This window comes from Pristis pectinata, chromosome 12 (assembly GCF_009764475.1).
Source record: "Pristis pectinata isolate sPriPec2 chromosome 12, sPriPec2.1.pri, whole genome shotgun sequence".
Taxonomy (NCBI): Eukaryota; Metazoa; Chordata; class Chondrichthyes; order Rhinopristiformes; family Pristidae; genus Pristis; species Pristis pectinata.
This window is the reverse complement of record NC_067416.1, coordinates 10,836,868-10,862,341: the sequence shown is the minus strand read 5'-3', so window position 1 is coordinate 10,862,341 and position 25,474 is coordinate 10,836,868. Positions and strand designations below refer to the sequence as shown.

The 25,474-nt window shown below is 38.6% G+C and overlaps 1 protein-coding gene across 1 annotated transcript in view; it reads right to left on the bottom strand.

The window, feature by feature from the left end:
• smc3 (structural maintenance of chromosomes 3) overlaps positions 1 to 19,526 on the bottom strand; it is a 56,415-nt gene extending 36,889 nt beyond the window's left edge. Inside the window, 12 exon segments of the mRNA XM_052027521.1 lie at positions 521 to 642; positions 2,311 to 2,475; positions 2,987 to 3,067; positions 3,502 to 3,677; positions 4,673 to 4,790; positions 7,816 to 7,894; positions 8,880 to 8,959; positions 9,671 to 9,742; positions 10,520 to 10,587; positions 13,079 to 13,117; positions 15,577 to 15,652; positions 19,300 to 19,526. Coding sequence (XP_051883481.1) covers positions 521 to 642; positions 2,311 to 2,475; positions 2,987 to 3,067; positions 3,502 to 3,677; positions 4,673 to 4,790; positions 7,816 to 7,894; positions 8,880 to 8,959; positions 9,671 to 9,742; positions 10,520 to 10,587; positions 13,079 to 13,117; positions 15,577 to 15,652; positions 19,300 to 19,314 — 1,091 coding nt within the window. The 5' untranslated portion in view covers positions 19,315 to 19,526.
• Between the last annotated feature and the right edge of the window lie 5,948 nt (positions 19,527 to 25,474).

The window sequence follows — 25,474 nt, the reverse complement described above, 5'->3', positions numbered from 1 at the left end:
GAGCTTAAGCATTTCCCAGCAACAAACGAAGTCTACACATACTTGCTTGGCTTGCACTCAAGAACAGCAACATGCAAAGATGTCACAAGTCGGCCAGCTCCGTACTAAATTACAACAAGTTACTTGTTTAGTTACAGGCTGTCCCCGGGTTATAAACGGCCAATTTATGGACACCCTTACATACGAGTGAGCTCCCATAAGATTAACAATTTCACATGTCTGACATACATACAAATGAACTTTCGTTCTCAAGAATGGGAGAACTAGTTTCCCCTCTCTCTCCACTTTTAGTAATTGTTCTTTCTTATCAGCCTTGTGTGCTTTTGGTGCCATTCATTACAATACCGTGGAGATGGTATTATCAGTGATTTTTGTGTACCCCTTCCCACCCCCCCCCCCCCCCCCCCCCCCCCCCCCCCCCCCCCCCCGACTTGCAGACAAAAATCGACAAGGCATTTGTAAAATTGGAACCTGTTCTTTACCAGGGGACAGCCTGTATTTCAAACCATTTTCTACGGACCTTGCTATCCCATTTTCTTCTTTTTCTTTAACAGCACTAAATTTTGGTTCTGTTTCTGCAAGTTCTTTTTGCTTCTCTTCTATTTTCTCTAGCAACTTTTGCCTTTCTTTCAAAAGACGTTTCTACAAGAAAGAAAAAACACACAGACATAAACATAGTGCATTTTATTTTAATCCATACCTCTACTATATCAAACTGAAGACAGTTCCAGGGGCAGATACTATGCATATTGTTTGACACACTGAAAGAATCAACTGAGAAAGTCTGCAGATCAAGCTCACAACACAATTTCCATGGGTGCAGCATGCAGAGGTACTAAAGGATTTACTTGTATGTTCCTATCTGTGCTGTCACAAGTGTGGCCTGGTAGAGAAGATGCTTTTGCATTTTAAAGAGCCAGAGTTTAGGAACTCCAATGCAGCAGTTCAATTAGTAAGTCACACAAATAATATTAGAAATATCTTCTCTATTCATGACATGGAGTTAAATTTTATTTAGCTAAGGTACTGTTTAAAATCTTAATATCTGAAATCTATACTTATCATGATCATTTACAAGTGTGTTGCAAGAGTAGTCACACTGTATCAGGAGCTCAAATCCCATCTGCCAATGACAGACGATTTTAAGGGAAAAGATAATCAAGTATTTTTGGACTTAGCTACTTGATTGATACATGCATTAACTGAATAACATATCCAATTCCAAACAAACCATATTTAAGGCAATTTGATGTGTCAGAACAATCAACTGATCTCTTCAGCTGCTGATGTACATTACAATAAATCTTGCATTTATACATATTACATACAAATTTTTCGCAAAATCAATTTACACCTTTAAAGTGGAATGATTAATGCAGACTATTTTCTACAATGGATTACAGGAAAGGGGTACTAAGACAGAACACTAAGGATGGCGTCTATTTGTGCATGATTAGACCTTTAAAATATCTTGCATTGTTCAACAATAAAAGGTGCTCGCATAAAAGCAAATTATCAGAAAAATTCTGGAGCACTCACTTCACAAGCCACCCTCTCAATATTTTAGTTTTTGAAAAAAGGACATTGTTTAAAACCAATTCTATTGGTTAAAAGATTATATAAACAGAGAGATCTCACAATGAATCATAGAATATTTACTGCACAGCTAGTCAGCTTAACTCTGCACAGGTGCTTTGTAGAGCAATCCAGTCTATTCAGCTCTCCTGCAATCCCCACCACTGCCTAACAGACCAGCATATTTGTTATTTTCAAATATTTATCCAGTTCCCATTTGAAAAATCACAACTGAATCTGCACCCAATATCCTTTCAGGCAGTATACTCCTGTTCATACCCAATCATTGCACAAGCTTTTCCTTGCATCACCTCTTCACAATATAAGTCTTTTACTTGGGTGGATATTTCAACTTCTGAAATTCCACTGGATCTGAATTCCCTTTGCTTTTTATCTTTCAAGCGCTTTAGAACATATTTTGGTGTAAAAATGCATTCCTGCATTTCTCTCTCTGAGCCTAACTTGCCTTTTACATCAAGAAACATTTTTTCAATCCAATATCCCATTCTTTAAAATATAGAGTTGTAATAGTTAAACAGATAACTGGAGGAGCAGGGTTTTCCAGCTGGATAGTCTGAATTCAAGGACCAGATTTCAGATACATACCAATGTGGAAATTCCTGTTCCTGCAACCGGCTGGCTGTTTGGTGATCCACTTTCCTCTCCTGACCACCGCCACCACCCCCCCCAACCCCATTCATTCAATAGTGAACCCAATGGTTCTTATTTTCTTACCCTTTGTTCACTGTTCCCAGCCATTTCATCCTGCAGATCCTTCGCCCTTAATTCGAGTTTAGTCCTTTGTTTAATCTGTTCTTGTCTTTCATGAGTTAGTTGCTCTTTTTCTTCCTTCATTGATGAGATTTTTGCTCTCAGTTCACGTGCCACCCTCTCAATATCCTTGTTTTTGAAGAGAGATGTTTATTTCAAATACAAATGGTAAGACAAACAACGCCACATTCTACTTAGTACAAGATCAGTTGGATTACACACCCCACAGCATAAACAATTAAGGGAGAAAGAGAATCGACAAAAGTTTCAATTGCGTATATGCAAGTCAATGGAATAGGAATGGAACTGTTTTTGTATTTAATTAAATAAAGTACTTCTTTAAAAAACGTACCAAACATGTACCCTTAAAGTTAGCACTTAAGGCTAAACCTCTTAATTTCAAGATATCCTACACATTAACTGCAAAATCTAAATAAAAAGCAGAATTTCTGCAACTAACAAGGAGCTTTTCTGAAATTCAGATCACGTTGGGAATGTTTTGGTTGGCATGACTTTGGTTACAGCTTGACATGACTTTCCTTGAGAAGTCCTAAAATAAAAAAATCATCTACATAAAGCACCAGTGCTTTTGCTAATTATACTCCAATTGAAATTCACAGCAGGGTAAGAAAAATTTTACCTCCATTTTATCTCTAGCTTCTTGCTGTGCATCACGCAGTTGCCTTGACTTCTCACCACTAGTCTCTCGTTTTGCAGAAAGCTGTAGAAAGACAAAAGTTCTGTTCTAATCATCCAAATAGAAGAAATAAATTTTAGAGGAATGATTTCTCAATTAAACCAAATGAATTCTTAGTACTATCAAGAAATTCAATAGTTGTAATAAATTTCAAGCTAAATACAAGCTTTCTTTACAGCAGATTAAAAATTGATAAAGAAACTAAAAGCTACTATACTCAACCGAGTTGGATCTAATTAAGAATGAATGCCAGGGAAGCTGAAAGACCTGGAAAAAATTATGGGAAAGGATAGCTGGAAACCAACACTATGTGATGAGCTATTTTCCCCAATCTATCATTTTTTTTTAAAAAGTGCCCATTACATTGATCAGTGCGCATAGAAATATTGATGTAATGAAACATTCCAGAGGTCATTTAAACTGAAAAAGTTTACACAAAATTCCCTGCTCTTTCTTACCTCATCAAGTTTGGCACGAGTCTCATTCAGCTCCTGATTGTAAATAGTATATTCCAGTGCTCTTCTCATCTTATCCCATTTCTGATATTGTGCCAATTCTTCCTTTTCATCTTCTAGTGTATGCAGACGCTCCTCAATGTATTTCAACAATTCATTAATCTTTTCTCTTTTACCCTCTGCAAAAAACACAGAAATTGATCATTAGAAAATGATTCTTTAAGAGAGTGCATTTATAGAATAAATGTCGAACATCAGATCTAAAATTAATGGTCAAAGTGGTTATAAAATTATTTTAAAATCAAACAGTTTTTAAATCTCAGATCCCCTCTACAACATTCTCATCTCACATAGGCAGCCAAATGAAAAATAAGAAGTTTGTTCTGCCCTGGTCCGACAATACTCTTTAATCCCCAACCCTGGATAGCAAACTTCAGACTGCAATTGCGCCAACATCAAAAACTTATTTTATATTATGAGCCAAACACCAATGAAAACCTAGCTAAAGCCACCAAAATATTTTTCACAAGACTGATGTAGCAAGTTATAAAGCCTGCATTCTAGCATTGGATCAAAACTTAAGTTCACAGTTTACCTATTGCACCACCTAACATACAGTATTTGCAATAACTATTTATTCCAACCATCAATTTTTTTTGGAAATATATGGCAACTGAAAAATTTATAGCACTTTCCCACAATGATCTGGCATCAAGCCAATCCAAACTTCAGTTTATTTCACTAATGTAAATTTCATGCTTGCTGACCGTGACAAGTTCAGCAGTCAATCAGAAGGCACCAAGGAAAATCCATGATCAATTGCACCAATATATTGAAATCATCTGAGAACATCATTAATGCTGAGATCAAAGCAGGTGTGAGACACGAATAACTCCCCAATATATACAGTTTTCCTTTTCAATTTCCATCCCATTGTTGAGGGAATAAATTGTGACTAACTGTATCTCATTCATAGCTGATTGATACATAATGAGCCAAATAGCCTCCTCTGCTGTTTGATGCTCCAACTTCAAAGAATGCAAAATAGTTCAAATGACAACTAACAGAAACAGAAGAGCTCCAGAGGGTAAACCGCTGAGAACCTAATCTACATTTTATTATTTTGAACTTTGTTCAAAAAGTTATGTAAAAGGCAGAGTCTCAGTTTACTTACCAGTTTCCTTCATAAGATTGATACTCTCTTCTTTACGTTCATCATATACCCTTGTACCAGCAACTTCCCTCAAAAGTTTCAATCGTTGAGAGTCTGGAGCTGTTGCCATTTGATTAATCTAATCCAAAATTAATGCAAAAAGAACATCAGCATGCATTTCAAAACTGGCCCAGAAAATACATGTCTGCAACATCAATGGAAATTACATCTCAATATTTACTGAAGTCACCTTGCTCAATGAAAAAGTCTGCAGCAATCTCCAAAGCCTATTTTCAAAGTATTACTTCAAAAAAATCATTATAAACTGATTAGTTAGGTTGCAAGAACTTCAGGACCTTGTGTAAATGAATCCTGAATTGCATAGAAAACAGTACAACAATTTATCCCACTCAGAAAATGACAACTTCTTAAGGACATGACCAATCTTCAACAAACAGGTCCATTGGCTAAAGGAGGTAAACCCCTCAGCAGCAGCAAAAAAAATAAAATCAGTGAGGGGTGGTGGTGGACAAGATGTGAAATGGGCAAACGACTTGAAGGTGACAAGGTGTTACACAATATACCCAGTCCCATAAATAAAAATTTTGTCATGTGTTCTTTAAAATTACTATCCCTTTAAATATTTTCAAATGCATGTCAGATAAGATTCCCTAAAGCTATAAAAGTACAATATATAAAGGGCTACTTTTTCATTATTTTAGGTTTTAGTTTTGAAATTATGATGTGCAATATTCCCTTCAGAAAACACTGCAACAATGCGCATGGTAATTAAGTCATCCAGCTTCTAGACCTAAAGCTGGTGATTCATGTTGAATTCGTAGTGAGCAAGACAAAGCAAATATGATTCATACAGTGACTATGTCAGCATGTAGCACCTTACCAACCTAAACGGAATAAATAATTGATGCGCAATGTGAAGCTAATGCAAATATGGAAAGCTATCCTGAAATTACAGGCACATAAAATTGATTTCTGCCCCATCCTTCTCCCACAGGCTACCTGCAAATCATCCTCTTAGTTAAAGCACTTGGATTGTCACAAAACATTTAATGTTTCACCCACTGGTAGATATTCTGTGGCAGACAAGAGGAGGATAGAATGGTGGAGCCAGAAACAGTGTCATTGGGCTACTAAATAATAACAGTCCAGCTTTAGTAAAAAGAACTATTTTTAAATTATCAGATCTATCAATTTTCATCTTCATTTCCAAATGAGTAGTTTCTACTTGAAAATTTTAAATAATATAGTTAATATTCACTCTCCTCACTTCAATTTTCTTCTGATCAAAAAATACATCTTAGATGCAAAAATCAGCAAATTTACACAAAAGGTTTGTGCACAGCCATTAGCAATAGGAGAGAACTACATGGGTCATTTGTGTGATCTGGCATTCGGTGGCACTCTCAATTTTTGCTTTAATGAACAAACGCTACAACAGAAAACAATTTGTTCTTACCATGAACAGTTACTGTTTAAAATACTGCAATCACAATATAAGGCTTAGGACAAACATTACAAGGAGCAGGGAGTGAAAGGTAAATTTCAACAGACATATGCCAGGGTTAGGTTCTCTCGAAAATGTGGTAGAAGAGTTGCTGAGACACCATGGTCCACTGCAACCTAAATCACAGCTGTCAGTGTTTTGTCAATTTTTGTATTCTGACATTTATTTTCATACAGAGAAAGGCTCCAAAGTAAAAAGCGACATCCAAAACTGCATGCACTCTTACTTTAATGAGAGAAAGCTGCACAATGCTTGCAGGTGGTTCAATCTGTTCAAAATACAGTCCAGGTGGATAAGTGGATTGAGTCATCGAGATAAGCCAGAAAAGACATTTCCTGCTGCCCTGCAGATCCAGACCACTATAAGCACCAAATCTATCAACAACCCTCGATCTCTCAACTTCATTGTTGCTTCCGGAATATCATTTGATATACCAGGTTTCAATTTTGTTTAATTAGGAGTGCAATATCAGACAGACAATCCAACAGCAAAACTGTTTTAATCCAGAGATTTCACTTGAACAGAAATAGTAAAGTGCAGATACCAAACAGTATCCCTGTGGCAGCTTGTTGTTTTTTGGAATCACAGAAATACAAGCCCTCTAGGGCATCAGCAACAGCTTCAGGGATGTTTAGGGAATAGGTGGGAGAGTGACCAAGAAGGTCAAGGTGTGCAGAGACCCAGTGATTTTTTTGAGGGGATCCAAAGGAGCACCCCTGCCAAAATGATAACATGAAACTTACTTTTCCTAGACCTCTTCACCGTCATTGAAATCAATGCCAGCTTGCACTGCTCCCATTTAATCCCAATAATGAGGGTTCTATGTATTTTAATTTACAAATTAAATGGAGACTTACCACATAAAACAATTGCATCTCTCTTACAGACCCCAGTGAAAACGACAGCAGCCAAACCCTCAGGAGTAATGGAACAGAATGCTTCAAGAACAGTGCATTCACCATGATATTAACTTTGGCAGGTTAAAATGAACTCCATGGAATCTGTGCATTTTCCCCCCTCCAACTCAACTTGACCCACCATCAAAACACACATAAGCATGTTAACCACATCTTTTCATGACTCACTGCATATCTCTTTAGACCACAAACAAATGAAAATGAACCTCATTGAGGATTATCAAAAATTCATACTACACTAAACCAAACTGACTAAGCTCTACATCTGGCCCAACTTAATCTGGTGGCCAGATTTAAAATATCAATTTTGATTTTAATTCACTGAATGCCCAGATAATTCCAAATATGAAACATTTTTTTGGAAAAAACATGGTGCAAATGCACTGCATATTGTCTGGTTGTCTGTGTCAAATAAGTAAAAATGGAATCCAGAAAGAAAATAGTAGTAAAATTAAGGCCTAGCTCAACTTTCTTGCAAAAATGTGGTTTTAATCCCTTCTTCACATTCTAACAAGTTGACTACCTTAAATTTCAGTCCCATGCCTGATAATTCAATTTCTTGCTAGTAAACATGTTACTATGATTCAAATTTACCAAAAGTGGTAAGATTAAATTCATTTGAATTAAACAATTGTTAACAAAAGATTTTTCAATGTAGAACAGAAAAGCCATTAAAAACATTTTAACTCAAGAAAAGCCACTTGCACTTTAAATTCAATTACCTTTCCTTGCTTGACAATATAGTAAGGATTGCTTCTGGAAAACCCAGCACTCTCCAAAAGATTCATCACATCATTTTTCCTATTGAGCAAAAACAGGATTGAAGTTTGATATTAAAAATGTAAAAATATCCATGAGAGCCAGCCGAAGTAATACATTTCAAGTGTGCAGTTACTAGTCTAAATAACATTTAACAATTCGGTAGATCCTCACTCAACAATATTTGTCTCACATTTCAAAAGATTTTCAATCACCTTTTCGAAATGGTCAGTATCCTTGAGAATGTTACATTTTATTTCTTAGGTATGAAGAGGTCTTCTTGGATAAGAGCAAAAGACAAGCATTTGGCAGTTTTGCAACTAGCTGGGTTAAAAGTAGGTTCCCAGAATGTAATTTGATAGGAAAAAATTGATAATAGAAGGAAGCCATTGATAACCCATGCATTAAATTTACTTCTAGTTACTTGGAACAGCTGAGATGTTCATGTTACAAGTTTACCAATGCTATAATATTCCTCTTCAGGACCTTCAGGACATAGCCATCACAGGCAAAGCCACCGTTTACTGCCTTTCCTTAGTTTCCCTGAGATAGTAGTGGCGGCCTCCTTTCCTGAACCATTGAAAGCAGTCAAACACAACTAGGGAATTTCAGAGAGCAGTTAATAAGCAACTTTATTGGTGTGGGACTTAATGCATCTAAGACAGACCGGGTAAGGATGCCAAATTTGCTTCCTCATGACATGAATTAATTGGGCTTTTCTATCAATCTGATACCTTCATGGTCACTTAAACTATTAACAATTTTACTTGCTTTAAACTGAAATAACATTATCAAATCAAAATCCAAATTTTCTTTCGCTGAGTTATTAGTCCAATTCACTGGCATAATAGTCTAGCAACATTAGCATACTATTTACTAGGTATCTGACAGTAAAGTTTTTGTATAAATCAATCAAAACTTAGAAAGTAAGATTACCTTCTGGAAGTGCAAATAACATAAAAATGTTATGCCATTTCTTTAGTACAGTTCTCACAAAAATCCGAGGTAGAAAAATTTAAAAACCTACGTCACCATTTTCTTGTCCAGAAAATACTGATCCTTCTTTGCTCCAATGACACGACGAAGAGAAACCTCTTCTTTGTCAATCTACAAAATGAAATAAATATAATACTTTAACAATTATAAATCAGAACACACTTCTGCAGATCCTAAAAAGTTAATAAAATAATACCTCAATCAGGACAACGATTTAAAAGTTCAGACACAAATCCATTATCTTAATTTACCAAACTTTCTCTCCTTTTGTGCAGTCAGATTCACACACAAACAACTCTTGCAAAGCAATGATAAAAAAACTCCCAATTTATTCCTTTCTAATACCATTGCATAATCAGACATGAAAAGGGTGGTAAACCCAATATCGATAACTATTTTTTCAGAGCATCACATCTAGGTCCATCGCGTTCACATGCACACATATGTAAACACACAAAAATAGTACAATGTAGCATGTTTCATCTTCTCAAAATGCAAAATACTCTAGTTCATTTACTTAAGTGAGAGGATTAAACTTCTCCACCCAGCTCAGCAGGTCAAGACCCCGAGTCTATTTGGACTTGTACATCTTACTTTCCTTAGGAGCACCAGGAAAGAGAAAGGAAGCAAGTATCTCCCTACTGATGTTTGAACATTTAACAAATATAGTGCATTGATAACGACGTTAACTAGTGAAGCCTGGTTTTCAGACTACGGTTCCCTGATCATTAAAAGATAGTTAAAAAGGTCTCCCTCATCAGAGAAAAAAAAATAGAAGTTAACATAAAATGCTTATTTTAACTCAGTGAATAATCTACTCACAGGTAACCTGTTGTCTGAATTGTCAAATATTATTTCAACAAATGCAGAAATAACACGAGGTCCAGTTCCTTCCTAAAAGGATAGTTAAAAATTGTATTAATATTAGGAAATTGAATCTTAGTCAAGGACAAATTGTAGAACACATTCATTGTTACAGAAGCCAAATATACAGCTTTCAATAAATACACACTTATTTCAAAGACTAATTGAAAAGCAGGTTGAAAATAAAAAAAAATGCAGGCTAGAAATCCGAAACAAAAACAGAAAATGCTAAAGAAAAAACACTTAGGAGGTCAGGCACTATCTGTGAAAAGAGAAACAGTCAACGTTTCAGATCAAAGACTCTTGATGAGATGCCGTGCTCTGTCTGCTAAGTTCTTCCAGCAGTTTATCTTTTACTCCAGATTCCAGCATCAGCAGTCTCTTGCATCTGCTGAATTTTTCCAGCATTTGTTTTGATTTAGGAAAAATAGGTTGAACAGTTTCCCTAATTAAGTAAGTATAAAAGAACTACATAACAATTCTTCATTGAGTTGATAAAGATTTTGCAGTTGTAATGATAAAAGATAATTGACCTGAAAAATTAACTCAGTTTCTTTATCCAAAGCTAGTATTAGGCCCAGGATTACAGGACCCTCAGTCATACTATCCTGCAAGTCAGCCAAGCAGAAACCAAAATGAAGGATGACTTTGCCTCACTAATTAGAACTAAGGGCTTCACAACAATTCATAAGTTTTAGAAGGAATCAAGCAGTTAAAAGAACAATTTCCTCAAAATAAAATTGCACAAGATATTGCATTTAATTAATAAGTATAATCATAAATTAACTTTTGGGCACGGGTACTTACATGCAGCAGAGCAAGTCTCTGCTCTGGACGAAGGTGGCTGAACTCATCGCTAAGTACAAACTGAATAGCTACAAGTATGAGGTGAGGGAAGAGAGTGGAGAAAACAGAAAAGGAGAAAATAAAAGTTACATCAAAGAGATACATTTAAATATATTTCTCATTTTTATCCTAACAGAGGACAGCCATTTGGCCCATCAAGTCTAAGCCCATTCTCAGAACAGCCTCAAACCCATTCCTCCATTTATTAACCTGCAATCTATTCTCCCTGACACGTCCATCAACTTCTCCATGACTCTCCTGCCACCCAACTACTCTAGGGGCAATTAACCTACCAGCATATTTGGGAGGAATCCAGAACATGCAGAGGGAACCCACATGGAGAATGTGCAAACTCCACACAGTCAGCACCCAAGCTCAGGATCAAAACAAGATCACTACTGCTATGTGGCAGCAGCGCTAATTATTGGGCCACCATACCGTCCTTCTATTCAAAAATTTCCATTACAACACTGAATATACATCTTCAATACAACTTGCAGGCTGCCATAGATTAAAGCCAGTATATTGGGAGTGTCACAAGGTCATTTTACTATAATGGCACAAAGCTGGCCATTCACAGTATAACTGAAAACACAGTTTGGGATAAAAATACGAGTGCTGTGTTGCATTTTGGAAGGACAAATCAAGGGAGGACATACACAGTAAATGGTAGGGCACTGAGGAGTGTGGAGGAACAAAGGGATCTGGGAGTTCAGATACATAATTCCCTGAAAGTAGAGTCACAGGTAGACAGGGTTGTAAAAGAGGCTTTTGGCATCCTGGCATTTATAAATCAAAGTATTGAGTATAGGAGTTGGAATGTTTTGGTGAGGTTGTATAAGTCATTGGTGAGACCAAATTTAGAATATTGTGTGCAGTTCTGGTCGCCGAACTACAGGAAGGATGTCAGTAAGACTGACAGAGTGCAGAGGAGATTTACAAGAATGTTGCCGGGTCTTCAGGAGTTGAGTTACAGGGAAAGACTGAGCATGTTAGGACTTTATTCCTTGGAGTGGAGAAGAATGAGGGGATATACGATAGAGGTTTACAAAATGATGAGGGGCATAGACAGAGTTAATGCAAGTAGGCTCTTTCCACCTAGATTAGGAGAGATAAGTACGAGAGGACATGGCTTTAAGGTGAAAGAGGAAAGGTTTAGGGGGAACATTAAAGGGAACTTCTTCACTCAAAAGAGTGGTGGGAGTGTGGAAGAGGCTGCCATCTGATGTGGTAAATGTGGGCTCGCTCTTAACTTTTAAGGGTAAATTGGATAGATACATGGACGAGAGAGATCTGGAGGGGTATGGGCTGGGGGCAGGTAAATGGGACTAGCAGAATAATGTTTCAGCACAGACTAGAAGGGCCAAATGGCCTGTTTCTTGTGCTGTAGTTTTCAATGGTTTTATGTAGCCAGGCATAATCCAAGATTTAACAATAAAAGGTTATATGGAAATCATTTTATTTTGTAAAATCAAATTGCTGCAGCTCTTATGACTAAATTAGCTAAACAGTATTGATCAGATGGTGGCAAACTGACCTTTAAACAATTCTATAAAGTCATTCATTTAATTCATTAGCTTTCAGAACATTTTAGTACATCAGCGAAGATTATGACCTGAAAAACTTCAAGAACCTCAAGACAGAAACACTCCAGTTTTTCCATTTATTTTAATTTTCACTCACTATTTTCCTTCTGGAAAGTCAACAACTGAGAAAATAAGAGTGACTTTCCTACCCCAACCATATTCCAGTCTACACATAAGCACCTGTGAACAAAATCAGACAACTACCAATGCAATTTTCCCACCTTCCCCAATTTAGTTTCCAACCTAGAATTCCCATACCATCACACGGAGAAGGAGTAGGCCACTTGGCCCCTCAAGCCTGCTCCAGCATTTAACAAGATCACTGCTGATCTGCCTGTAACCTGAAGTCTATATTCTCAGCCACCCACAATAACCTTTCACACCTTTGCTCAAGTATATACTTACGTCTCAAATATGCTCAAAGACCACCCTTTGAGGAAGACAGTTTCAAAGACCCTTTAAGGAAAACATTTTACCTCATCCGTTTTAAATGGGCAATCATTTTTTATAATACAAATGCTGAACACTAGTTCAATTCTCCCACAAGAAGAAACATCCTCTCCTCATTCATCCTGTCAAGACCGCTTAGGATTTTAAATGCTTTACTCAAGTCACCTCTTGTTCTTCTTAACTCCAGCATAAACCTTCCCTCATGGAATGCTTAGGTTATCTTGTATGTCTCTCTAATTGTGGACATGAATGCAGTTTCTCCTCCTCGGTCAACATACTAGTTCCATCATATTATATTGCTACTCCCTGAAAAATTGCTGGCAATTATACAAGACAACAATATCAGTGTATAAATATTCTAAATTCCTGAAATCCAAGAGAGTTGCCATATTGAGAGCTAATAAAGCTACAGTCTACATAAAGTAAATCCTAAAATTTCAATTTCGATATAAAAACGAATCCTAAATTAAGGATCAGATCTTACCATAAAAGAAGTTACTTTTTCCAGATCCATTTCGACCAACTAAACAGAATAATAATAAGTGTTAAAATCCTACATTTCCATTATTTTAATAGCAACTGTACAAAGTTTTAGCTTTAATAAACCAAGAAAAGCATTACAGCATTTAAATATGAAATGTCTAATTAAAAGGGTTTGAAGGAAAAATGCCCACTATTTCCTCCAGTTTACACTAAGTTATGCAGAGCTTATCCGTTTACATTGGTCCTTTATCAAAGCAACAATTTCCCCCAATGGTTTTAAGATGCAGACCAGAAACATGCCAACACCTGATGAGTACAAACATTAAACAAAGCTGGGCTTTCGTTTATGATTATTAACATGAATTGGGCTAATAACAAAGATCTTTGTTCTTTTGTAAGCTATTCCAAAATCTCTACATCTAGCATGGAACAATTAGAAAATCAGGTGTTACAATGGTATATTCTTGTCTCTCACTTGGATATTATGTCAAAGTGACACTTCACTATAAGCATAGTATCTCAAAACAGTCCTCTCAACTTCTATCAGGTGCACCGTGCAAAGAGCATTCTCCATTATGCCCCAATAGCACATTTTAACTACAATGGATCACAAAAATAAACGAAATAAACATGTTATGTTTCTCCCATCACTTAAAAATTACATAATTAGAGGATCTACCTTCCCAACATTCAAAGAACTTCTGCACTCCATAACTGGTAAATGATATTTAATGCCAAGTCCTCCTGATTCAATCCTACACCCAAGTTCTTCTCACAGCAAGAGCAGGATGCCCCCCCACACACACAACATTCTCCCTTTCTCCACTGAGTACCTTTTGAGAAACTAGTCAAACTTGGCAGCCATTTGGCATCAGCAAAATTCCACAAAACATAAAATGAAACAACTGATCAGTTGCTACTATCAGAGGAAGAAGATGCAGCAACACAAGAGGCTACAGAGAGTCATGGACTCAGGACGGTGACATCCATCATCAGGGACCCCCACCATCCAGGCCATGCTCTCTTCTCGATGCTGCCATCAAACAGGAGCCTGAAGACTCACACCTCAAGGTTTAACCACAGCTTCTTCCCCACTACCATCAGGTTCTTGAACCAATCTAACAATATCTCAGACTATATTTCTCTCTCTCTCTCTCTCGTGCAAGTTATCTATAATTTATGTTAATTTAAATTTATGTTAACTTATTTTTGTCGTTTGCAATGTACTGTGCTGCTGCTGCAATACAATCTAATTTTCATGGCTTTTATGCATGTATGCCTCTGACAATAAACAAACTTATTCTTTATCCTCTTAAAAATACAGTAAAACTCAATAACCTGGCATTCTTGGGACTTTGGTCAGACCAAACTGGCAGATTTTCCAGACTATCGGAAACTACTCCTATAGATACCCAATACACTTTTATTTCATTTTTAAAGTTACACAGTGGTATCATAAATTTTCCAGTGAACCTAGCAAGTTTAAAGAGAGCACAGGAAACAGAAACCATTAAACCAGAAGCTGAATGATTGGAATTTCCAAACAATCATACATCAGATCAATAGATCAGAATTTACTGTAGTACTAGATCCATTGTGTACCATAGATGACCAGAATAGACAGATAAGACAGACAATGCCCTCTCTATACTGCAGGAGTCAGCCTCCAATATGCTTGAAGATACTGCTGTTAGGTGCAAACCAGCAGTGATAATGCTGCCAATAGGGTCAGACAGACAGACACTATTTGCTCCTCAGATCGGAAGTGACACCACTGTCAATCAAGGTGTGGCTCCACCTCACCCATCAGGTGTGGGCACAGGGATTGTCCTAGTAGAGCACCTTTGTTCCTGAACCTGCCTGACCATTGGCCTTGGCAGGCACCTTTGTCCTTGACCTCCAAACCATTGGCCTGTCTAAATCACGTGGCCAGGCTCCACCCAGCCTCCCAGCACTATAAAGAGTGTTGCAATCCCCTGGCCCTTTCTCTTTTGACTGCCCCAGGAGTAGAGAGACAATGCTGCAGAGACCACTGGTAAGAGTATGCATCACCATGTGGTTTGGGAGTGTCTTAGTCAGATTCCAGGGAGTGTTAGGGCCAATGCTTGTTTGGGTCAAGGTATTCAGGCATTAAAGTGTTTATCCCTTGATAAGCTGTACCTTGTTTATTGTGTTTGTGTGTGTATCTCATCCTCGTTGCGATCCCCCTCACGTTTGTGGTCTCCTGTGTGAGTGTGCCTCTGTTCCCATTCATTCTGTCCCTGCGTTTGCCATTGATTAAACTACTTTTAAAATCTAAAGCCTATGTCCAGAGTCCTCCATCTTTAAGATTCCAAAAGAACCTCTTCACACAACAATGCAATTAAGTGGGAACTAAATCAGTTCAATAGAAATTTATAAGGCATATATACTGTGCAATACAATTTTAATAGCTTAAGAGAATTTAAAATAAAATATACTGGACAACTTTTTTTTTGATTACTAAGCTAAGGAACTCACCTATAACGTTATGCTTGGAGCTAAAAGGATCAACAATGGTTTGATCCCTGTAGCTGCGGAAACCCTGGATAATTACCTAGGAGAAAAACAGGGTAATTAGCTTTATTTTACAGCATTATAAAATTAAATTCCATATATGGAATGTAAACCCCAAGATTAAAGGCTCAGGGCAAGAACAACTTTACAAAATCCCACGATCTTTTTTCTGTAACACAAATTAAAAAAAATACCCAAATCAAAATAAGGAGTGTTCATTAATTTTAGTATATGCCCTGGACTTAACCATTTTTAAACTAAACAAGTCAGTCAATTAGACAAGAATGGATCAGAAAACCAAAACAAGCTATTTCTAAGTCCTCTTACTGACTACTACAAAGTTTGTATACATACAACACAAATAATAACTTTATTTTACCATATTTTCACAATTTAATAGCAATTCAGAAATAGTTCTTTGATTAAAATACAGGATTGCCCCAATTTTGCTCCCAAAAATCTGAATTGACCCATGATGCTGATATATTTATAGCTCCAGGGAAGACAGTAATGACGTGCAATTTCACAAAGTCACCAATATCCTCTGCAAGCCTCTCCCTACTACCCACAAATAAAAATGTTCTTTTGCAACCAGTCATAAAAAAAATTATGGCCCAAATCTTGACCCAAAATACATCTTGCTTACAAGTTTGAAGCTATTTAATTATTGTGGTCAAATTATTTTACTAAATTTCAGTGTATATGATGACATGATAAATATTAACCAATTCAAAAACTCATAGTATCGAGAGAGACCTAAACATTGGGAATAAAAGCTGCTGTGGAAGGAAACTCCAAGATCACAAGGAAAAAAGTAAAACCTGCTGCAGGTTTCATTATTGTGCATTCATTTCATTGTCAGTACATAAACTCCAAATACTGGAAATCTTAAATAAAAACTGAAAATGCTGCAAACACTCAGCAGGTCAGATAATATCTGTAGAAAGAGAAACAGTTAATATTTCAGGTCCAAGACACTTCATCTCCTTAAACAACTGCAAATGTATAAAATTCCCTTGTTGAATAAATATGCTAAATGCAAAAAAAAATTAATTGATGAGACAGGGAGGTAAGAGGGCAAGTATTAGGGAAAATTAGAAGAAAAGTCAAAGTATCAGCAGCACAAGTAGCTGACTAGTGACTAGCTGGTGAGTTGTTTTCATCCCACTTACGACATTAGGGATAAATTAAGTTTATTTCTGGTAACATTTAATTGTTAAAGAAATTCATGCAGGCACCTCCGCTGCATGAATTGCACAGCATATGCCATGTGAGATGCATCTCATGTTCTGAACAACTCTATGTACTTAAGGATAGACATCTTGAGAACTTCATGCTTCAGGTTTCAGAACCAGCAAAGTAGCTGAAATTGCTGCGGTGCATCAGTAACACTAAAAGCAATGTGGTGGAGACAAAATAGGCCAGATGTAAGTCCCTTAATTGTACTTTGATCAGTAATTGGTACCCAATTCTGGATATTAAAGCAGCTAGCAGCTCCTCTGAGGCACATAGCTAAATTATAGCTAGATTAAAAATCAGGAAAGCAAGTATAACAGGATTCATTAGGGATGGGGACACATAGGCACCTCTGATGCTTCCAGATTCCAGGATGATATCTTGCCTCCCTGGTACCTTGGTCAAGAAAGCCACTTAACTGCAGAATATTCTGGGAATTGAACATCCAAAGATCACAGTCATTTTTGTATTAATAACATAGGTTAAAAGGGTAACAATATACTTCAGGCAAACTTCAGAGAGCAAACAAAGGAATTAAAAGGCAAGATCACAAAAGTCAGTAAACTCCAGATTACTGTATGTATCACACATCAATAAGTAAATAAATAGGAATGTGGTGCTGAAAGAAAGCCTTTAAATTCCTGGGACATTGGAACCAGTTCTAGAAATGTGGGTCCTGTACAAATTGTACAACAAGGCCCTGTTTTGCAGCTCATACAGGTTACAAGAGCATAGTCTACATAATGCCTCCTCTGTAATGAAGAAACCAAATGCAGATTGGATGATTGGCTTTGTGGGTCACCTGTGCTTAGTCTGAAGGAATAAGCTTCCATTTGCTGGCCACTTAAAATCACTATCCCACTCGGATCTGTCTGTGGCCTCCTGCACCATTACAAGACACAATGCAAGCTTGAGGAACAACACTTCAGTTTCTGTCTGGCACTTTGCAACCTTCTGGACTCAACAGCAAATTTTCTAATTATAGGTAACATGTTCTTCATGTCATTTTAAGAATCACTTCTGCTAACCATTTTTTCTTCTCTGGATATAGTATGGCCAACCAGGCATGTTCCAGTATGGCAGAACCACATTAGTAATAAAATACACAGTCACTGTAGTTTAATCTGATCCTACCAGCTTCAGGTCTTCACTCATTTACAGTAATTCTCTTTCGCTGCTACCTAGAATAACTTATTTCTCTCTCTCAAGTCTGAAGAAGTTTCAAGTTCCTGGGAGTGAACATCACCAACAACCTGTCCTGGTTCAACCACGTAGATGCCACAGCCAAGAAAGCTCACTAGCACCTCTACTTCCACAGGAGGCTGAAGAAATTTGGCATGTGCAGGTCGACCCTCACCAATTTTTATCAATGCACCATAAAAAGTATCCTATCTGGATGCATCACTGCTTGATAAGGCAACTGCTCTGCCTGTGATCGCAAGAAACTGCAGAGTGTTGTGGACACAGCTCAGCACTTCATGGAAATCAGCCTCCCCTCCATGGACTCCGTCTACACTTCTCACTGCCTCCATAAAGCACACATCACCAAGCTCAAGGGCAGCTTCTATCCCCGTTTTGAGACTATTGAATGGTCCCCTAGCACAATAAGATGGACTCCTGACCTCACAATCTCTCGTTATGATCTTGCACCTCATTGTCTGCCTGCACTACACTTTCTTTGTAACTGTAACACTTTATTCTGCATCTTACCGTTTTCCCCCTGTACTACCTCAATACAGTGCTGTACTGCAATAATCTGTAGATGGCATACAAAAGTTTTTCACTGCACCTAGGTACATGAGACAATAACAAACCAATTTACCAATTTTGTTTTGTACATCAGTTTTTCTTATCCTACTCGAACAAGTCTAGCTTGCTAAGTAGATCTCTCAAACTTAACATTAACAGTACATTACACGGACCTGCCATTAGCCACTTCAACTCATCCTATCACACACATTCCCTTCACTCTTCACATACCACCCCTCCCCCATTTCCTTTCGACTGAAAACTAACTTGCATCTCCCCTACCCATTTCAGACAAAGGATCACAAACCCAAAACATTGACTGTTTCTCTTTCCACAGATGTTGCTTGAACTACTGCTTTTCTCCCCCCCCCCCGCATTTTTCACTTTTGATCTAAACTTATGTTCTCTTTCCCACTCCTAGAGGCCTCATTTCCCGCCCCCCCCACCCACCCTACCCCAGCAGCCTCCTGCCATCCATTCCCCCACCTCAGTAGCTTCAGGCCTCCTTTCTTCTCTCCTCTCTCAGGCTCAAGACTCCTCTCGCCACCACCACATCCACCCCGCCCCCCTTCCCCCAGGATCAGGCCTCCTTCCTCTTTCCCACCACCACCAGCCAATCACCACGGTCAGGCCTCTCTCTCCTCTTCCCTCCACATCCCACCCCCACCCCGAGCCCAGGCCGCCCACCGCGCTGCCCTTTACCTGTTTAATGTACATTTCTGCAGACGGAGCCCGGCCCGACCCCTCGGCCGCGACACCCGCACCGACACCGGTCAATCACGGGCTCAGCCAGAAGCAGCGGCGGCGGCGATGCCCGTCAATAATGTCCAGCGGCCGAAACTCGGAGACTGAAAACAAAATAAATTCAAACCCACGAACTCTGCGCCGACCGAGGAAATGGCGGCGGCGGCTGCCCGCCCTCCGCTCGCAGGGATCGCAGGTGAGGGGGACGCAGATAAACTGTCAGGGGAATCCGTGGGTTAGAACAGTTCAGGAAGTGAGAATTCTCGAATATATGTAATATAGTTTAGCTTTCATATTTAATTTTCATGTTATCGTTTAATTTTAGAAAGACAAAAAAGGTAATTTCCTTCCATTCTATTCCCGGCCACCCCTGTTTGAAACTGGTATGGTCCAAGGGAGGTCAAAGATTCGGCGCCAAAGTGGATTTCCGGCGACTGCGGCTGCGCATTCTATTAAAGGCGCACTTCGTAACGTCCTTCCAAACGTCATAAAATTATTTGTCGGCGGTTTTTTTATTTGGTTTGTTGTTGTGGTGATTTTGAGGCTTTGCCGGGAGTCTTGCCACCGTCCAAAACTTTCTCACACAAAATGCTGGAGAAACTCCCGATGAAGGGTCTGGACCCGAAACATCGATTGTTGCTCCAGATTCCAGCACTTGCAGAATCTCTTTTGTGTCTCTAAAATGTTCTCACTGCTTTTGAGAATATTTTATTTTTTGCAGATATTTTTTGTAGGCTTTAAAATCAGTGGAACATTCATGAGTTAAGAATGTCAGGATACAATTAGCACAAACTCAGTCTTAATTGTACCTTATTCTTCAAGAATCTGTCTCAGTGCCAAAAAAATTAACTCTTCATAAATGCTGTTTGATTAACATTTTTAACTTTCACTGCATAGTTCCAATATCTGCAGTATTTTGCTGTATTGTACTGGAGCTCTTATGTTAGATTTGTGCAGGCAAATTTATTTTGTCAACAATAAATTCCACTGCACAAGAGCAACTTGACAGGAAATCCAAAATGTGTCAGCCAAAGAAACAAGATGGGGCGATGGAACAATGCTTTGGTATTTATATACAATGACAATGATAACTGTGGGAGTTGGTATGGAGAAGGAGATTTTGGGATGATATATAAAACCTTGCCTAGGTGCTAGAAGAGCACAGCACCAATACAAACTACCCACTCTTCTGCCCCGTCAGTGGAAGAGACTACAATTCAATATTGACCTTATTAGCTACCTTAGGACCCACACACCTGGGTGGAAGCAAGTCATCTTTGATCCAAAAGGACTTAATCAGAAGAAATGAAGCTGCTGTTAGGATTTAGGATATGTAGAAGACTTAAATATTGGAAACACCTGCCTCCTGCTCTATACAGTACCTAGGGGTCCATCAGCATAACAATAACTATGTCCATCAGATCTTCTTGAGCACATTTTGAGGCCTGATATAAAATTCTCCCAGGGGAAGGGAAATCCAACATTGAAAAGGAATTAGGAGATGCCAACTCTTAAGACGTTCCAATTTAAGCACTCTTTCTTTGAAGGAGTACCACCTCAGTCTCTAAATAAACATCTCAGCCTTCATTGTATGAACTGTAGCATTTCTCTTTGAAGTGAAACTCAATCACCAACCATATCAGCCAATTGCAGTCTTTCTCCTGCAACTTTTGCCAACCACAAATTATCACTCAACAAACCTGAGTTCTCATTATCAACCAGCTTCCATTCCAAGCCACTCCTAAAGGCGGAAAAAGAATTTATAAAAGAAAACATTATGAACAGTGGCATGACTGATAGAGCTGCTGCCTCACAGCTCCAGTGACCCAGGTTCGATCCCAAACTCCAGTACTGTCTGTGTATGGAGTTTGTACGTTCTCCCTGTGACTGCATAGGTTTCCCCCGATTGCTCCAGTTTCCTCCTACATCCCAAAGACGTGCAGGTGTGAGGAATCTGGGATTGAGTTGATGGGAATGTGGCGAGAATAAAAAAATGGGATTAATGTGGGATTGGTGTAAGTGGCTGGTTGATGGTTGGCATGGACTCAGTGGACCAAAGGACCTATTTCCATGCTGTGTCTCTCTATGACTATGACTGAACTTTTCTAGGTGTATCTTCCACTTTAGCCTTCTACACAGCTGGCATATTGACACACAAGTACTTTGCTGAGGATATGTAAGAAAAAAACTGGGGTATGGGTCTACCTGAAATGTAAAAGCCACTAATGAATCAGTGGTCTCAATGTCTCCTTTGTGCTGTACTATTTATGATATCATGATTTTATAATGGTTGGGTCACAGTTAGTGCTGGAAAGTACAATGGGGCAAATTGCCTCCTTTTGTGGTATTTGTTGCTAGGCATGATTCATTTTACATTAACAGGTTAATCAGAATTTGACAGATTAATTCAACCATTGAGATTCCAAGAATTTATGTCTAGTAATTATTAATGATAAAAGAAATAATCATAATGATCAAGTACATCAATGTTTTGAATTATGCATCCAGGTTACTCCTACAGTTCAGGGACTGCAGTACTTTTGAGTCCAGCCTTAGAAAACTACAACGACTTCAGTCGATTTACATATTGGCCTTCTCCGAACCCGCACAGAGCCAGCCGTTATCATAATTATAGGACAATCAACATTTTGAAAGAAATTGCATTTAGTTCCTGAGGACATTCCAAAGCAATTAAAACCAATGGAATACCTTTGAAGTGTAGTCACTGTTAAAATTTAACAGGATTAGCTGCATAAATGCTACAGCTGCAGGATATCAAATGCTGTGTATCGTATGGCCAGTGACTCACCTCCTGATCTTCTCAAAGCTTTTCTGTCACCTGCACATCACAAGTCAGGAGGGTGATGGAATACTCCACTTGACCAACATCAAGACAAAGCATTCTGCTTAATTGGCACCCCATTAGTGAGCCCTAAACATTTGTTCCCTCTCTGAGTTATGAGCAAGATGCAGAAAGTCTTAAAGGGGGATATAGACAGGCTAGGTGAATGGGAGAGGATGTGGCAGACAGAATGTGGAAAAGTATGTACTTGTTTATTTTAGTAGAAAAATAGGGTATATTTTTAAACGGTGAGAGATTGAAAAGTTTTGGTGTTCAAAGGGACCTGGGTGTCCTTTTACATGAATTATTCAAAGCTGGATTAGGATGGTGGTTGGTATGTTGGCTGTAATTGCAAAAGGATTTGAGTATGTGAGTAAAGAGATCAAGCTGCAACTACATAGGTCCCTAGTGAGATGGCACCTGGAATGTTGTGTACAGGTCTGGTCTTTATTCTAAAGGAGGATAGATTTGTGACAGAGGATGTGCAGCACAGATTACTAGATTAATACCTGGGAGGGGAGGGGAGATGTCTTTCAAGGAGAGATTAACCTGACTGTGGCAGTTTTCTCTGCAGTTTAGGAGATTGATAGATGATCTCATTGCATAATCAAGGACCCCTCCCACCCTGGTCATTCCCTCTCTCCCCCTCCTGTCAGACAAAAGATACAAAAGCTTCTATCCCACTGTTATCAGACTCTTGAATGGACCTCTCCTATGCTAAAAGATGAACTTTTGATCTCCCAGTCTACCTCAGTGTGACCCTTGCACTTTCCCTGTAACTGCAACAATATATTCTGCAATCTGTTTTCTTTTTACCACTGCTGTGTCATTATGTATGGCATGATTTATCTGGATGGCATGCAAAGCAAAAACTTTTTACTGTATCTTGGTACATGTGACAATAATAAACCAATACCATAAACTTCTTACTATCATTCGATGTTTTTCCTGGCTGGGTTATCTAGGATCCAGCATTACAACTTCAAAATAATAATTCAGCCATTCAGGACTGAGATGAGAAGGAATTTCTATACCCAGAAGGTAATGAACCTTTGGAGTTCTCTACACAAGAGGGATGAGGAGGTTCAGTTGCTGAGCATATTCAGGACAGAGATATATAGAATTTTGGATATGAAAGGAATCAAATGTTGTGGAGTTAATACAGGAAAATGGCAAAACAGGTGCAAGGAGCCAGATGGCCTACTCCTATTTCAATCTTACATTCCTGTGTTGTATCACCAGTGCTTCGTGACTACAGTAGGAAGCACATCAGCAACCCATGCAAACATATGTATTAGAAGCAAATGTAGACGACTCAGCTCCTCAAGCCTTCTCAGCCATTCCAGAAAATCATTGCTGATTTAATTGTCCACCTGAAGTAAACAATCACCCCTTACATATCAATTATCGAAATACCTCCACCTAAAAAATATTCAAAGACTCTGAAGGAAAAAAACAATTGCCGCATCACTACCTTAAATAGGTAACCATTTACTTTTAAATAGTGATTCTTCTTTGAACAAGAGGGACTTCTGTACATCCAACCTGTCAAGACCACTCAATATTTTTCAATGACCTCCCCTTCAATCTTCTAAACCTAGTCAGTCAGTCCTTTCTTTATAAGGAGACCAATACTGTACACAATACTCCAGATATGATCTCAACAATTCCCTATGTAACTGAAGTATAACCTCCCTGCTTTCGTATTCAGTTCCCCTAGCAACAAATGAGAAACTCACCAAGGTTTTTTCAACAGTGGACCTATTACAGGAAAGGTAGCAGACTCACTGTAACACCACCACCTAAGTTTCCTTCCAAGATTCTCCCGGTCTGAACTGAACTGAGTCAGAATCTGGAATGGTACTCTCCCTCAATAGGCTCGAGTGGTTTAGGAAATGGTTCACTGTCACCTTCTCAGGGGCAATTAAGGCTGGGCAAAAAAAATACTGGACAATGAATTGGATGTATTTGGATTCCACAAACAATAATGAAATAGAAGAATTGATATCTGTTTTCTTGCAATATTGGTCAAGGGATAAATGTTGGGCAGAACAAGACAGAAAACACCCCTGTTTTCTTTTAAACTAGTGCCGGGGTACAATTACAATCACATGAGAATACAGGCAATGGCTCAGTTTAATTCACATCTGAGGGAAGGCTAGTCCTACAATGCAACACTCCCTCAGTACTTGGAGCAGACGCTGGAAATCCAAAGCTGCTGAATTCTAACAGCATTTTCTGGTTTTGAGGCCACCAGTGTTACCTGGAGTCTCAGCCTGGGTGTTGTGCTCAAGTCTTTGAAATGGAACTGGAACACATGATCTTGACGCTGAGGTGAGAGAGCTGGCACTGCGACAGAGTAAGGGAATACAAGAGGAAACAGGACAAATCAAGAAGTAATGATTAGCTGACATCAAATTCTGATAATGAATGCCCATGAATTGTGAAGGAAAGGAAAACAATGTAAGAAGATTACATTCAATTTTGATTGCCCCATAGGAAGGATGTGGAGGCTTTACCAGGATGCTGCCTGGATTAGAAGGCATGTGTTATAAGGAGAGGTTGGACAAACTGGGTAGTTTTCTCTGGAGCGGCAGAGGCTGAGGAGAGACCTGATGGAAATTTATAAGATTATGAGAGGCAGAGGTAGATTAGACAGCCAGTATCTTTGACCCCAGGATCAAAATGTCTAATACTAGAAGACATACATTTAAGGGGAGAGGGCGTAAGTTCAAAGGAGATGTGCAGGGCAAGTTTTTTTTTACACAGAGAGTGGTGGGTACCCAAAATGTGCTGCCAGGGGTGGTAGTGGAGGTGAATATGATGGAGTCATTTAAAAGGCTCCTAGATAGGCACATGAATGTGTAGAGAATGGAGGGATATGGACATTACGTAGGCAGAAGGGATTAATTTAGTTAGGCATTTAATTACTAGTTGTCTACTTGCACTGCACTTTCTCTGGAACTGTAACACTTTATTCTGCATTCTGTTATTGTTTGACCCTGTACTACCTCAATGCACTGTATCATGAATTTATCTGTATGAACTGTATGCAAAACAAGTTTTTCACTGTACCTTGGTACAGGTGACAATAATAAACCAATTTACCAATTTAATTAGTTTGGCACAACATTGTGGGCTGAAGGGCCTGTTCCAGTACTGTACTTTTCCATGTTCTATGTTCTAAGATAAGAAATAGGAGCAAGAGTAGGCCATATGGACTCTCCAGCCTGATCTGCCATTAACTAAGATTGCCATTGCCTGTTCCCCAAAATTCTTGTATCTAAAAAT